The sequence below is a fragment of the Pempheris klunzingeri genome, chromosome 15 (genome assembly GCF_042242105.1).
Source record: "Pempheris klunzingeri isolate RE-2024b chromosome 15, fPemKlu1.hap1, whole genome shotgun sequence".
NCBI classification, from domain to species: domain Eukaryota; kingdom Metazoa; phylum Chordata; class Actinopteri; order Acropomatiformes; family Pempheridae; genus Pempheris; species Pempheris klunzingeri.
In genome coordinates this window covers 24,867,328-24,883,439 of record NC_092026.1, presented here as the reverse complement: position 1 = coordinate 24,883,439, position 16,112 = coordinate 24,867,328, and the positions used below count along the sequence as shown (strand labels likewise).

The following is a 16,112-nucleotide window of genomic DNA, read 5'->3' as shown; positions in this document are numbered from 1 at the left end:
TGAGAGCTGCTCTCTGGCATTTCATACGTGATCCTCCACTCTGTGACAGAAACACCATCCAAACATGAGGGGTCTGACGAGCCTTTTCTGCTGGAGTTCTGACATGGTGCTTGTGCTGAGATTCTCCGCGGCCACTCTGACCGGACCGGACCGGACCGGACCTGCAGCGATGACCACAACAAAAACAGTCCTCACCACAGCCTTAAATAACGATCAGTTTTTATTTTGGTTGGTTGGTTTTTAATGGACTTCTCTGACTTGCCATCCTCCAACCAGAGAAAGAGAAAAAAACAAAAATAACCGAAAATTTAAAATACAAGTTATTAAAAAAAATACATTTTGAGGAACACACTCGCAGCTACAAAACACAAACTTTTAGAACAACTCAAAAAGACAGAAAAAACAGGTGCAGACAGTGTTTTTAGTTCTAAATTAAAAGAGGAAAAAGCAGTTTTCACATAAACATCTTTTTAAACTTTTGATTCTGGTGGTTGTGAGGTTGTCCTCTGAGGGTCACAGTGTCTGGGAAGTACACTGAGCCCAGTGATCCCTTGCAGGAAATAGACCAAGCTGGTCACTGTGTACTTCCTTTGACCCTAAGGAATAAAAACTTCATAGACTATGTGCAAGAGCTGCATCCTTTTGTCCACGAAGTCTCTTTATGATGAGCTCAACAAAGTGTACAGCGTACTTGTGTGTGTGTGTGTTTCCTGTGTAGTCCGACAGTCTCGTCACTTCCCATCCCTCTGTCTCTCTGAGCCAGAAGAGAATAACAGAGAAACAGAGTGTGTAGCCAGTCTGCAGTAACCCAGCTGACTCTAGGACGTCAACCAATCAGCTTGCCTCTTACAGCCTGTCATCTGTTGCTTAGTGCCCACTGGTTTGCCACAGCAGACTGTCTTGATCCAGTTCAGGTTCACTTCAGTTTGTGACCATTGACACACGAGGACTGGTACAGCTAGTCCACATTTAAAGCTCTGAGACTGAACAGCAAACACCTTACTGTGTGTGTGTGTGTGTGTGTGTGTGTGTGTGTGTGTGTGTGTGTGTCCAGTCAGTCTGGACCAGTAGGGTCCATTAGATCAGCTTAGCAAGCAGACTGTGCTGCCCAGTGGTCCAGCCAGTCCAACCGACCACGGCTGGACGACAGAAGGTCCAAAAGCAGAGGAGGCGGGTCCCAGGGGAGGGCTGGGGGGGCAGATGGTTCTATGGTGAGGGCTTGAGATGGGGGGGGGGGGGGGGGGGGCAGATGGGACAATGAGAGCAGTTTTCTCTCTCCGTCCCTGCATCTCATTTGTGTCTCTGAAGAGCTTTCCTCTTCCTCCTCTTGAAGAAACAGCAGCACCTGAAACACACACACACACAATTTACATGGTAAATGTGGTCATTTCACATGACAGATATCTGAATTTGGGTTTTGTTCTGTTTGATGACACTGTGGCCCTGCTTTACTCTTATTATTTGTGTGTGTGTGTGTGTGCGTCCTCACTTGGTATCATCGGCCACTTCCACCTCTGCGTTGGCTGTGATAGGTGCGTTGGAGTGTCCAGCCGTGGGGTCATCAGTGTTGAGCTCCCCGTTGGTTGAACTCATTACCTGAAGGGAAGAACAGGGAGAGAGGGATGAGTCCAGAGGCACAGCCGTCCACTCCTGGTTGGACACAAGTAAAGACTTGACGTCCACAGACAGCCAGATGAAGCTAAAACACCCTGTACTCTCTGTGTGAAGACCACATGCTTCCACACTTCTGTTCTCACGTCCATTTCAAAAAGGGCTTGTTCTACACGGACATACTGTCACAATAGGAAAACAGATACAAGCGTTCCTCTTCTTCCTGTCACTGTCCGGTGCAGCCAGACGTCAGACTAAGCATCGGAGCCCAGCACCTCTGCTGAGGGTCCTGCTCTCTGTCCTCACAAGGGAACAGCCAGCCTCACGTGGGCCTGGTCCCAACAGTCCGTAGGAGCTGGGCCGTCCAGGGGCGAGACGACACCTCCACATATGGCCACGTTCATTTTACGGCCATGCAGCATGGAGACACGTCTGCTTCAGGGCCCACAGTGATGTCAGGGGCTTGTTGACTTTGCTTTGCAGAAGCTACAGCTCTGACATCATCGTGTACAAACTTGTACAATCTCTCTACAGCTGTTTCAGACCCTTCAAGCACCTATAAGCATTTTCTCTATATTCCTTCGGTGTACATGCAGTCACTGAAACGGGGGCAAGGGAGGTTCTTCAACTTTGTCTCTCAGGCTCACCCATCAACTGCCAGTACTGGAGAGGCTTAAGATACCACTCAGCTCTCCAACTGAAATCATTCAAACACAGGCCAACAGGCCAGTTCACACATTCAGTACTTCTATGCCTGGGGTCTTGAATGCCCCTTTTATTGGTATGTAGAGGTTTGGACGCAACTTCTCATTCAGTGGTTTTTCTTTATTAATAATGAAGACATGAAAAGTGTTAAACAATTCTTGATTCTTCAAAGTATCCACTCTTGGCATCCTCTCAGTCAGCTTCATGAGGTGAATGGTTTTCACTAAACAATTTCTTTCCTTCTTAATGTGCTTGAGACCGTCAGTTGTGTTGTGCAGAGGTGGGGTTGGTGCACGGTCCTGTTTCACTACTGCACTAATCACATTATGGCAAGACCCACTCAACTAAGTGAAGACAAACAACAGTCCATCATTACTGTAGGACATGAAGGTCAGTCAGTCTGGAAAATTTCAAGACAGGCCAAATGTCAGCAGACCCCACCGTGTTTGATATATGAGGAGGGTAGAAAAGACGGCCCCACCAACAACTACAACACTGCAAACAGAGCTGCTGCTAATGTTCTGTTGTCTCTTCTAATCGCTGCTACAAACACAATGTGAAAGCCAGCTGACAGACTTCCTGTGTGTCTGCAGGGAAACACCGTCTGTCCCCTGCCAGAGGTCTCCAGCACTCCGATGTGGGGGGGTGGTAGTTTGTAACATGCATGGGTAAGGCTTTGAATTTGGAAGCTCTATGACAGGGGTGCCCACACTTTTTCGGCTTGCGAGCTACTTTTTTTAAATGACCAGGTCAGAATGATCTACCTACATTACAAATGCTAAACATATATTTATTTATAAATATACCGAGTATACTTTATATATACAGTGTATGTTGGCGTCCGCTGCATAACTGCAGCTAATGTAACCCTTGGTGTTACACACATTATACAGACTAACAGCAGTAATGCACATAGGTGACAAACAGTGATGGAACCATCACTACTGCCTATCACTACCTTACTCTGATGACTTGCACTGAATGGAGTCGAACATCCCTTCCTATCCTGTTCCCTAACCCAGAATAGTAGATATTTAGTAGATATAAATTGGAAGGCTAACTAGGTCACGTCGCTCGCTGGAGTTTTGCAGTAGCTATCGTGTTTGACCGTGCATGTCCCTGCCCGCGACCCGTAGCAGAGAAGAGATCTGAGACTGGCCGCCCTGTACGTCAATCAAGTCGCCATAGGGAGGAGACATACATTCATTCATTTTCTAAACCGCTTAGTCCTTTTTAGGGATGATAGGTGATAGACTAAAAATGTTTTTAATGTCACGCGATCTACGTATTGGGCACCCCTGGTCTATGACAACAGTGTTTGGGAATCACTGAGGTTGTGAGGAAACAGACAGAGAGGGTCATGCAAGCAGACAGATAGGTAGACAGACAGGAAGCCAGCAGAGCTAACCCTTCCTCTCAGTACCTGGACAGACCCGCCCAGCCTATCAGCAGTGAGATGGGAGCCCAGCAGCTCTCGATTGGTCACTGGAGTGGGCTGGGACTCACTGCCTCTCCCCTCTGGAGACTAGAGGAAGCCGATCGCAGGAGAAACGAGAAGGGTGGGGGAGGAGGTGGTGGTGGTGGTGGTGATGGTGGAGAGTGGGGGGGTCACCATAGGAAGGGGGAGAGACAGGATGGAGTAGGGTGAGAGAAGAAGGACAAGCAGTGAGGCAAGGGAGAAGTGAGAGGATGAGCAGCAGTACAGCGAGGAAAGAATGAGGAAAGAGAAAAGAAATTGTGAGTACAGAGTCAGTATTTGGTGGAGGAGTCAGCACTTTGGTTTCAAAAACCTGACGTGGAGCAGAACATCATAGACTGCACGGCGTTTCCACGCTGCTTGACCCCAAACTCAACACACAAGCTGTACGACAGTGGGAGTGAGAAAAAACTAGAGCAAACGCTACACACACACACACACACACACACACACACACACACACACACACACACACACACACACACACACACACACACACACACACACACACACACACACACACACACACACACACACACACACACACACACACACACACACACACACACACACACAGTGTGTTCAAATCTTAAAACACTACAGACTCAGTCCTGAGTTTCAAGTATCAGGCTCTATACATCCCAGTACACATGCAGTGTGTACCATAGTGTTAGAGTGCTCCCCACTTCTGGTATCATCATCTGTCGAGTGCTCGTGGCTCACTGGCTTATGCTTGTCTTCATCTCCACATACTTTTGTCTTTATAAATACCCAGTGTCAGTGTCAGTCCAGGTCAGCAGCCGCCCACATCAAACCCCTCCATCAGCCTACGTTAGTGTGTCTTAGTTCATCTTCGGTGATGGGGAACATCCCGTAACCACACAGTCAGAGACAGTCAAAGTGTGCGCACCGGTCACAGCCCAGCTCTAAAACCCCAGTGCACCGTGGAGCCATGGGGTCTCCTGCCGGGGCGCTGTCAGACCGGCACTCAGTCCCACTGGAGCTGGTGGAGGAGGTCATGCCAGCGTCCTGACAGCCAGAACACACGACCGCTCCCCGTTTCCATCGCCCTTCTCTGCTTTCATCTCACAGTGCTGTGGTGAGCTCATTGTGAGACAAGAACCGGTTTGTCAAGTTTCCAGGCTGCCCTGCATTGCTCTGTGTACAATGACACAGTTAAAAGACTCCACTGACAACATGCCAGTGCATTCAGTCTTTTAAATGGGCCCCCCCTACATATTCTAATACACAAGACAGGCACATATACTCTAAGATTATACCACCCATCATGTGTGGCATGTGTATGTGTGTGTGTGTAAAGACTAGTGTTGTCATGGTTCTGTCCTGTTTAGAAAACACCTTGGAAACTTTTTCCATTTCATACCATTGTCAATAAAACAGGGCACAGCACTTCTAGTCTTTATATGCCGCCCCGCCCCCCCCATGTATTGTGTACCAACAGTAATCACAGATGACATAACCGGATTTTCTGACACTGATCAATAGAAAAAAAACACGTTTTCATGTCACACTCCAAACACTAAGTCCAGTAAAAGACACTACAGGATAACATCAGGAATACAGACGGACAGCGTCAGTCTGAGAAGACAGTAGCCAGACAAACGGGATAATTCTGATGTTCTCTTGTACAAACTTTAATAATGTACCTTAGGGGGGTGTAGTATACATGTCTAGGGTAAGATCTGAACTAGTGTAAACTATACTCATTTGACATTTGTTCTAGGGATGGCTCGTGATTTTCCAATATTCCAACAGTCACAGATTTCATCAGAGACTGTGACAGAATTGGCAGCAGCCCTGCTCAGTGATACAGCTCTGAGGCCATTTGTTGGGTGGGTGGACAGTAACCCCTGCGCACTATGGTATGGGTGCTGTGGATGTAGTGCAACCACTGCTGCCGTCCTCCCTGTTGAACCTACGGGGGCTGACCAGCCAACAGTGTGTCCAAGTTTTTCTGTTTATCAGTGTCACAGCAAACCTGCTGCCCACGGGGACTTTGTTTAAAGCACAAAGAAGTCAGCCAGGGGTCAATACTTTCTACATGCACATACATTGGACTATCGCGGTGTTGATGTGATACGAAAATGTTCAGCATAACAATGAGGACATTTAGTTTGGGTGGCTGCAGCTCGAACCCTACCCAGAGTGTTGATCAACAAAGAAACCAAGATCACCAACCAGCCGTTCTCAAGTGGAGCAAACCGGAAAGTGACAGGAGCTAAAGGGGCTTCTGTGTGTGAAAACTTTATCAGTATGTGGTGAATGTACACACTGTCCTCCAGACATGAGGGCCAACAGTAACATGACGGGATCAGGATGAAGTGTGGGTACCTGGTTTTTGGTCTGCGGGGCTTTCTCTCGGTTGCTCGTCTGAAGTGGAGTCTCGCTGGCCACTGGACCAATAGGAGTGGGCTAATCACACAGGAAGTGAGGTCATCATGGCAGGAGAGTCAGGAAATAGAGAGATGGTCACATGACAACATGGTGTTCATCAACTGAATGGGTAACACTGCTGTACTGTTGGGGTGCACTGGGAGCCGTGAGCTCATTTAAACTCAGACGGTATGTTCACGTCACATAAACTAAAACATGGACAAGCAGTCTATGACTTTGTTAATTAATAGCATGACTTCTTCACTTCCTGGTTCCACAGCAGATTCGTCATATGAATACATATGTCAGGTGAACCTTAACAGCTGTGTGTGTGTGTGTGTGCAGCAACACTAAACAACAAACAACACCAAACAATCACTCCACACTAACCAGTGGCTTTCCAGTCCAGTCATACTGGTAGTCAAAGATATATCCGTTTCTGTCAAACAGGTCCGTGAAGAGCTTCCTCAGGTAGTCGTAGTCCGGCTTCTCGAAGAAGTCAAGCCGACGCACGTACCGCAGATAGGTGGCCATCTCTTCTGTAACACACACGTGCACGCAAACACAATTCACACGCACACACCTGCGATCAACATTTGCCAGTCCGAAGCGCAACAGCTGCACAGAAGCACTGCTTTTTGTAGAGGAGTGTGTGTGTGTTTGCGTGTACGAACCTGGGAAGCTTTCACAGAGGACCTCAATGGGTGTGTCTCTCTTGGTGTCTCCGATCTTCTGATAGCGTTCTTTCAGAGTGTCGGCCTAATGATGACAGAGACAGAGGGATGTGTTCGTTAGAGGCCACTGAAGGCAGAGGTCCACGCCAGAAGGAAGTAACAAAGGCCCAGGTGACTGGACTGATGGCTGCTCAGCTGTCTCCTCACCTTGAGCCCCTGCCACGGTAGGCTGCCTCGCAGGAAATACATGAACATGTGGCCAAGAGCTTCCAGGTCATCCCTTCTGCTTTGTTCTGAAATAACACGGAACAACAGCTTAACTGTGTGGACTGTATCCCAGGCACTAAATCCAACACTTCTAATGGCAACAACACAAACACTGTGCTTCAACACCAAATCTGCTATTGCTACTGGAACAATAGCACTGGACTCCTTCATTACACCTGAACCACATGATGACGGTGTACCGACGTGTAATAAAATCCTCAACAGAACACAAGCTGTCAAGACTCTGCCTGCAAACTCAAGTGAAGTCAAACAGGTAACGGTTTTTATTTCAAAAAATGAAGAACAGTTTTGATGATCCATTACCCTCTTCAGTGATTCATCCAGCACATATGTCAAGAGTGTGTCAAAATGTGCTGCTTTTGATTGACTAATTATTTGAAGATGTCACCTTGTGCTCTGGGAACTTATGAGGGGCATGACCCATGACTATCTGACATTATATAGACTAAACGATTCATCACATGATAACTGACACATTACTTGACAAAACAGTTGCAACCCTAATCATCTGTTGTTGGTCTGAACCACGTTTTCGTTCTACTGCTCTGCTATGAGCAAGCCAATGAGGGCGAACTTCGCTTTCCACTTTCAGTACGTGTCCACTGCCGCTATGCCGAGGCTGAAGTTTTTCAGTGAAAAAGCTAAAGTTACTGTAGCTCATGAAACTGCCACATCCAAAATGAAATGAAGTGGAAACCAAAGCCAACTGGCTCAAAACAGCACTGGGCGGACGTCTGGAGGTCACCCAATGTGGGGTTTAACCTCGCTGTCCCAACGGGGGAAACAGCCATCGTGTGTTTCTACAATTTTCCCAAACTCATCAGAATCTTTATCCTGGTGTCAGGACAGTCTGACTAAAAGGGAGAGTCACCTACAGAAAGCATTATCATAAAAAAAAACATTTCTCATTTACATTCAAGGGAGAATAAAGCACAATTGCGAGCTGGCAGTCTTATGGCGCTTTTCCACTAGCACCTACTCGGCCTCTGTCTTTTTGGTTTTCCACCAGCGATAGAACCTGGTACCAGGTACTATTTTAGTACCTCCTCGGCCGGGGTTCCAAGCGAACTGAGTCGAGACGAAAATGTGACATCACCAGACTGCAGGCCACTGATTGGCCAGGGAGTGACGCCACTGGATGAGTCATGAGAGCAACTCGTTCACGAGAATCAAACCCGCTGTTTTTAAAACCCTGGAAACAGTGACCGGGCGTTTTTATTATTTCTGTGAACGAGGTAAGGGGCTTCACGCAAACTAAACACTCCATGTCCTTAGTTGTGTTTGTTTGTGCTGCAGACAAGTTACACTATCAGAGTTTTGGGCTGCCTTGCTATGATGACCCCACCCACTTTGAGGCGGTACGCCACTGTAATGGAAAACCAACCAAACCGAGTCGAGCCGAGTAGGTACTAGTGGAAAAGCCATTAGCTGAGGTTCTGTGTGTGTGCTCACATACACACAGCTCTTACATCTCTGGTATGATTTGTGTTGTGTTGTCTGCGTGTGTGTGTGTGTGTGTGTGTGTGTGCGCGCAGCACGGGGGGCAGCTCACCTTTCCCCAGGTGTGTATTGATGCTCATATATCGGGCCGTTCCAGTCAGGCTCTTGTGTTCTCTGTATGGGATGTGTTTCTTGGTCTCTGGGTCTATGTATTCTTTGGCCAGGCCAAAGTCTATGATGTGGATGGTGTGTTGCCGTTTGGAGCCAGGTCGGCCCACAAGGAAGTTCTCGGGCTTCACATCTCGATAGATCAGGCTTCTGGTGTGGACAAACTCCATACGGGTTATCTAAAGGAGAGGACAGTGGAAAAGGGGGAAAGATAAGAAATCCAACAAGGACCAATGTGTTGTGAGGTGAGGGCATGATTGCTGTGCGTTTGTCCTACCAGTTGTATGGCTATCATGAGGACAGTCTTTAGAGAGAAGGTCCGGTCACAGAGGTCAAACAGATCTTCTAAGCTGGGTCCCAACAGCTCCAGAACCATAGCATTGTATTTACCACATGGTCCAAAGTAAAACACCTGGGGTACACCCTCTACAGAAAGCAGAAAGAGTAGGGCACATTTTTGTACGAACATCATACACTAACCAATCACCACTGCATCCATCATTAGATATGCACAGACATGGACAGACAACAGACACACTGACAACAGCTAAAGGCCACAACGCTGCATTTTAGATTACGATCCAATAGACAGCTCCACGTGTGCTTTATGGTACAGCCTCCTCAGAACAGAGGTGGAGTCCCCATGTGCTGCACTAACCACTCACACTGGTTGGTCTAGGTGTCCACACAATGGGGAGACACCAAGAAGCTCCCATGTTACAGTGGACACAACGTGTCCTGCTACACTGAGGGACAGCATGGCTGCCGACACCCTCCGCAGGCCAAACGCACAGTCAGCAGTGACAAGGACTGCAGTGCACTGCAGTGGGCAAAAAGTCTGTTTGCGAATGTGACACTTGAAACACAACTTTAAAAGTCTAAAGCTTAAAATTTGCTAGCTGCCATTGGCACCTGCGCTACACACAGCTAAATTCTTTCTAAATGTCAGTCACATGTCGACCTTTCCATTATGCCTTGAGCGACTGTCACAGTAGAAAACCTGGTTCTCACCTGAACTTCCCAGCTGTTTGTAGAAGCGATATTCTAGGTGGAGCTGTGGTGCCCGTGACTTGATAGGCTCCTACAATGGAGGATTAAGTTTCAATTACAATAATTCATACTATGGCTGCAGTAATATTCATGAAACAAAACTCACAATACACCTCTCTCTGACAATACTACCATGTTCAGGGCAGTCCAAGGCAAAGGTTAAACATGTTCGAGGTATATGATGGTACAATGTCAAATAGTTTTCTGTCCCAGATTAGGTGTGCTGCTTTACAAAAGTATGACCTATTATTAGTTGATTACTGAACACAGACAAATTCTTTATTACCAGTTTGATAGCCACGTATTCATTGGTGTACAGGTTTTTTCCAAGTCGCAGCTCTCCGAAGTTCCCACAGCCGATCTTCTTTCCGACCCGGAAGTTTGGTCCAACCATCAGAACCCCCGAGTTGGATCCGGCACCCCGGCCACCGTGCCCTGATCGACTTCCTGTCTTCCCAGACATCCTCTTCCCCTCCTCTGCCTCCCCCTTCCCTCCTCCTCCTCCACCACCACCACCCCCGCCCCCTCCTCCTCCTCCTCCTCCTCCTCCACCGCCCCCTACTCCTCGCTTGTCAAAGTCCATCAGTTTGTGGTAGCCTGGCCTCTCCACGGTTAAGCTGATTCCATGCAACTTCCAAAACAACTTCCAAACAAGTGCCTAGCGGCCTCACTGTCAGATGGTGGGAGTGAGGGGTGAGACTTTAAAGAGGGCAGAGAGTAACTGAAGTTGAAATGGGACAGAAGTGAAATGAATTCAAAGGGAAGAAGAAGGTGTCATAAAAGCTCCAGAGCCTGGACAGAGTGCTTCGTACTGTACTAAAGTGGTGGGGGCTGATGAGGGTGACAGATGGAGCACAAGCTGATGACTGATGGGTGGATGGGTAGATGACTAAAAGAAAGAGAAATGAAAGATGACTGGGTAAGGGGCACCTACCAACTAACATACACCCCCTTGTAGGGGCCAGAGGTGGCGATGGAGGGCAGGGGGATAATGGCCTGACCTGTCACCATACGTGGCTAGCCATAAGCTAACATGCTATACGAAAGTGGGAAGCTGCAGTAGCTTCAGGCTCAGACATACCAGTCCACCATGACAACAGCCATAGGGTTAGGTAGTGCACACTGTGACAGGAATGTGGAGACCTTATCAAAACTAAAAGGAGTTCAGAGGCTCCGCTTTGTTACATCTGACCATTGGGTACGTCTAAACGCTTTGGCCGTTTGATTTATCGCCATAAGTGTCAGTTGGCTGGTTTTAGAAGGCGCTCCTGTAAACGCTGTGCTTGTGCACACAGGCGGATGATCTGTCACACAGCTGCTCCTGGTCCTGGTCCTGTAGGAGACCAGCTGAAGCTCTGGCCCTTCGGTGTGAGGAGCACACTGAGCCGAGGTTTCCACGTACCACCTGAGAGACATACAGAGAAAAACATTACATTCAAAGGGTTGGACTATTATCATAACGTTTGAATATTATTATGTGTATAGCACAGTACATTCAGACATGACACTGGCCTATTTAAAAAAGACAATGTAACAAATCATTGCAGAGGAAAACAGGTTGGAGGCTTGACCTGTGACCTAAGATGTCCTGCACAACCCCTGAGAGGGGATTCCCACTGTGCGTTAGGAGAAATCTTACGTATCACAAATGATTCACTTCATTTATACAGCACCTTCTCAGCCTGTTGTAAGAAGTGATTTCAAAGTGTCAGATGGTCTTAGTGGTCAGAGCTCTACAGTGCCAGGGTTTCACTCGCATTCGCCCTGAAACAGATCTGTGCCAACCGGGAAAATAACTTAGGAGCACAGTGTGCGAGTTAAGATTACAGCCTACCTTCATCTTTTTTTTCCACTCTGCTGCTAACTGTTAGAAAACTGAAAGTCCCACCTTCCACAAACCACAATACACCAGTCACAGTGTCATCTGAATCATCTGATTATGTTCGTTAGTACCTCAGCTTCCACGCCCACTCCTATGTACCATAGACACCATAGTAATGAGGTAGTAACGGGGACTTTATTTCTTTTCTGTGGCAGTAAACACACACACAGCCTGTCAGGAGCCTGTTAGCCTGCTGGAACTGGTCTGAGTAACATCACTACGCTAATAGAAGGAACTGTAGCTGCAGCAACATGCCGCTAATGTTACTCCTCCCACACACACTGGAGAGACTCACTGTGATGTCAAACCTGCTGGACCCACCAGGTAACCCCACCTTACCCATACTCCAGTTCTCACGAGATCTTCTGTGTCAAATTATGCAGTGTCTTACGCATCCAGTAGACAATGTTTAGGAACCACAGTCTGCAAATATAATTATAGCAATGGGAGAGGAGGAGAAAAACCCTCATGAGCACACCCTGGTGCAGCAGGTAAGGGCCATCGGGTTGGACAGCAGGTTGCCAATTCCCCGAATATATCTATCAAAGTCATTTTTTGCACCAGCAACCGAGTGAGAGCATGTGACCTTTGTGACGGAGCAGCAGGGTAGATGTTGGCGCAGGGGGACAGCACATGTTTCCTGGCATTTCTGATTTCCTCTTCTAATAACAACACTCGTCCTGGCTACTTCACTTCCTTCTCTCCTCTCACTTCTCTCTCCTTCTACATTCAGTCCCTCCCATTGCTGCTCTGTAACAACATACCTTGTCTGAGTCACCGCGTCATATGCGCATTTAAACTGATATGATTCAGGGTTTCCTTGGATTTTTTGGAGACAAAGGCGGCAAAGACCAGAGACAGTGTGGCGTGCACAGCAGACAGTTTATGTGTGCACCTGAATGAGTGCTGTGAGGGACATATGTATCATTTCTATAGTGGGAGGACACATGAGGTGGGGGGGGTCTGTGGTCCCCCTGAGAGTCAAACCCTTAATTTCCTGCATTCTGCTTAATGGTTATGCTCCAGTTTGTGTCTTTTCTGCATTAATTTCAGGTGGAAACCCAAAGTTCAGCGTGCATGTGAGTGGGGAATATAATGCAGTGAGGCTCTGTGTACGGCTTCAACTATTTACTCTGCTCCACGACAACTTTCTCCTTGAGTCAGCACACGTGTCGGTCTGATTCCCTCCTCTGTAGATTCTTCTGTTTGGGGGATGGCCCTCTCTAAATGTGTATGTAGGGATGGGAATCAAAATCCGATGCGTATAATATAGTGTACGATGCTGGGTGAAAAAAAAGGAAAAAGTGAACATAGGCTAAAGGGTCTCTGTCTTGTATGTGGGTTTTTAATGTGTTTGCTCAAAGACTCTCAGTTACAGACAGCACCACGCTCACGTTGTTACGTGCCACTGTGGTCTTACACACACCTCTGCAGCCCTATCACAGTCTACACAGATACTGACCTTCTGATTTTATCCAGGCACCATAGCCAGAGGCGCCCCGCGATAACAGTCGCTCAGTGCATGAAAACTGTGGCTGATGCTGATACAAATCTATGAACACAGTGCAACTCAGGAAGACTTCAGGGCTATGAGCAAAAGCAACCTAGACTGCAGTGCAGCTTGGTCAACTCTTCGCCTGAGAATTTGAGTCTGTAGTCAATGTGGGCACCGTGCCCAGCTGGAATGATCAAACAACAGAATCAAGTTGCTTCAAACGGAGCAGACAGAGCTGTGAGAAGTCTGATCCCACGGTAAAATTAAGCAAGACTTTGCCCTGACTGAAGTTGGACGTGTGCCTTTAATTACATCCAGCGCAGCAGGTCAAACACTGCTGTTCCCTCCCACAGAGGCCTCTGGCAGAGGCAGCAGGAATCAATGCTTCTGTACTGTCACCTGTGAGGAAGCGCAAGGCCTGCACACAGCCACAGGCAACATCACTCCCACATACTGTCACTGGCCTCAGCTAAAATGAGAGTTTGCAACTCAACCTGAACACAATATGAAAGATGATGAAAGACTGCGGCCTTTGCTCAAACACAGGTGTGAGCTAGCTGCGCCAAACTGATCATTAGGCCATTTTGTTTATGACGTTTCAAGACTTTAATTGGGGAATGTGTTCTGAAATAGCAGAGCATCAAAACTCGGGTAGACTTTTTGGGTACACTTGAAACAGCAGGAAGCCTATAAGCTTTTCTTTGACCCCAGTACATCTCCCCAAGCACCCAGAACATCATCACTGCAAATCTGACTTTCCTCATCTCAAACAGACGGTGTCTCAAAGCTTCTCTATACAACCCTCAGAACATGAACACAGTAGTAACTAGCTACTGTCTCTGTGTATCTGAGCCTCTCTGTCCATAGTGTAGTGAAACCGAGCTGAAACACAAGTTAGAGCTGCTGCCCAGCGACAGACTCAGCTAAGCTACTGAGCTAACACAGAAGCATGAAAGCTAAGAGAGGCTGTCAGTCAGCAGTTGTGTACAGAAAGAAGGACAACAGACGTGAGACCCAGCCACCCAGTCTGGGGGGCACATTGGTTTTTGTTGCTGAGATATTGCATAGAGAACCTTTCACCACACTTTAAGGGTATCTGCACACTTTTTGAACTAAAATTCACAGCCTTTAAAGACGTTTAAGGGATCTATGGACACTGATGTCTATACTGGTAAGTATACTTCAAATTCTTTTTGAAAATAAGAAAAACAACAACGGTGTTGAAAACCAGACCCTTGCCTGGTATGGTGTCTAGTACTGAATGGGTAGCAGAAACGTGTTTCCTCCTGTCTGAGAACATCATGCTGAGCAGTCAAAGTGTAGTAGTTTACGACACCCACCCACACTGACTATGAGGGGGATGAGCAGATGGTGGTGTGTGTGTGCGGAGAGGTTTCTACATGCAGTTTATTTATGATTACTGTCAATTTCATGCTTTTTATGTTCATGAACAGTCTGTGTAATCCATTCAATCAAAGCATGAAATTCACTACGGTGAGAAAACTTTGTGTGTGCAGTCCCTGAGAAGTGCTCCAAGAACAGAGCCCCACCCCCGGCTCCACACCGGTTATGGTCCTGGTCTCTCCACCGGGTCCTGATCACTGCTGGCCCACATCGCAGAACCGGGCGACAACTACTCAGCATGTGTCAGCTCATGACCTGTCACAGCTCACTGCAGCTTCAGCCCAGAGGCCATGTGTTAAGTACTAGACTATTACCTTAGTGCTGCCAGTCCTCCGTGTCCCACATTACCTGTTGGTGACAGGTATTGTGTGAAACATGTTAAACGTACATCTCTACTGAAGATTTGTCATTTGTGCATCAGTAACACCTTACAGTGGTTAATGAGTGCAGGCAGCCCTGACAAAAGCCTTAACCCTGCTAATCAATCTGTTTATTTCAAGCTCTCTTTAGCTGCTCTACGTGAAATTTCTTGGGGGGAACACAGACTGTGTAACGATGGCTGGACCAACATGGCCTCGTCTCACCACCCACACTCCTCTGACCAGCGGCACGGCGCTCACTCAGACCCGGACCCGGACCCGGGTACCAGGGACTGCCTCAGCCCACCTGAGACACGGCTGAAAACAGCTCGGTCTGGGACCGTCTCGGCTGTCAACCTTTCACATCGTGGAGCTGAGAGAGCAGCGGAGGGTTAGGAGGTGAACCCCGAGGCTGTTAGCCGAGCTCATGTTCAGGCTGACAGAGATGACTGCAGCAGGGATCAGCCCGCGGGGAGCAGCACGGTCCGGTCTGATGGAGGCTGTAGCTGTGCGGGTCAGCCGCTGCCCGACGGTGTCCGCAGCCTGCGACGAACAATCTGATAATACGAAGCTGCTGCACCACAAACTGGGAGCCGAGCTGGCTAACGCAGGAAGTTAGACTTAGGCCACAGTAGTTTGAGTGCCAGTGTTTGGCCTCAATGAAAGGTTAGCCTGACAACGTAAGCTTCATTGAAACTAATTAGACATGACCAAGTAAGATACAAGGAGGGAACTCAGTGGTAAATGTAGTAATGTCGGACAATATTACAACACTATTAGCGATCGGCAGTGATTAAGCTAACGCTAGCAGGTGAGCTATATCAACAGTTAGCGTTAGCTAGCCTCTGTGGTCGTAGCGAGATGTAGCCTGGCAGAGGCTAACGCTGGCTAATACGTTAGCCAGCCAGCTAAGCAGCTAACGCTGAATTTCTGCCCATACATGCAGTTATTGATGAATACGGCCAGCTAATTTAACAAACAAATGTGCACAAAGTTGAAAAAAGAGCTAACATACCCAAACAGACTTAGTCTCTGTCGCTGTTGTCCCAGTTGGGAATGAATTGTTCTTATTTTCTTCGCCTGGTTTTCCTGCTCATCTCTGTTTCTGTGGATGTTTGCTAACAGCTGAAAGCCTCGCCAGTGATCCCAACGCAGTTTGCGTAAC

The 16,112-nt window shown here is 47.7% G+C and overlaps 1 protein-coding gene across 3 annotated transcripts; it reads right to left on the bottom strand.

Annotated features, from left to right (window-relative positions):
• Positions 1-202: 202 nt before the first annotated feature.
• LOC139213971 (casein kinase I-like) lies at positions 203-16,082 on the bottom strand. Of its 3 annotated transcripts, none has more exons than XM_070844692.1 (11): positions 15,963-16,082; positions 10,094-11,212; positions 9,769-9,838; positions 9,035-9,183; positions 8,702-8,936; positions 7,069-7,154; positions 6,862-6,946; positions 6,578-6,726; positions 6,146-6,226; positions 1,490-1,596; positions 203-1,345 (listed from the first exon to the last, which is right to left on the bottom strand). In XM_070844692.1, the coding sequence occupies exons 2-11, from the start codon at positions 10,388-10,390 to the stop codon at positions 1,291-1,293; spliced, it is 1,314 nt and encodes a 437-aa protein (XP_070700793.1). In that variant the 5' UTR covers positions 10,391-11,212; positions 15,963-16,082; the 3' UTR covers positions 203-1,290. The 3 variants fall into 3 exon arrangements, with proteins under 3 accessions (XP_070700793.1, XP_070700795.1, XP_070700796.1); XM_070844694.1 differs by lacking the exon at positions 15,963-16,082 and adding an exon at positions 14,903-14,937; XM_070844695.1 differs by lacking the exon at positions 15,963-16,082 and having other exon boundaries at positions 6,578-6,723; positions 10,094-10,272.
• Positions 16,083-16,112: the final 30 nt, after the last annotated feature.

Excerpts from the sequence above, each read along its gene's own strand:
- LOC139213971 (XM_070844692.1), bottom strand. The coding sequence starts at position 10,390 with ATGGACTTTGACAAGCGAGGAGTAGGGGGCGGTGGAGGAGGAGGAGGA. Across the intron at positions 6,947-7,068 it reads TACCGTGGCAGGGGCTCAAG|GCCGACACTCTGAAAGAACG; the intron begins GTGAGGAGACAG and ends TGTCATCATTAG. Across the intron at positions 6,227-6,577 it reads ACTGGACTGGAAAGCCACTG|CCCACTCCTATTGGTCCAGT; the intron begins GTTAGTGTGGAG and ends CTGTGTGATTAG.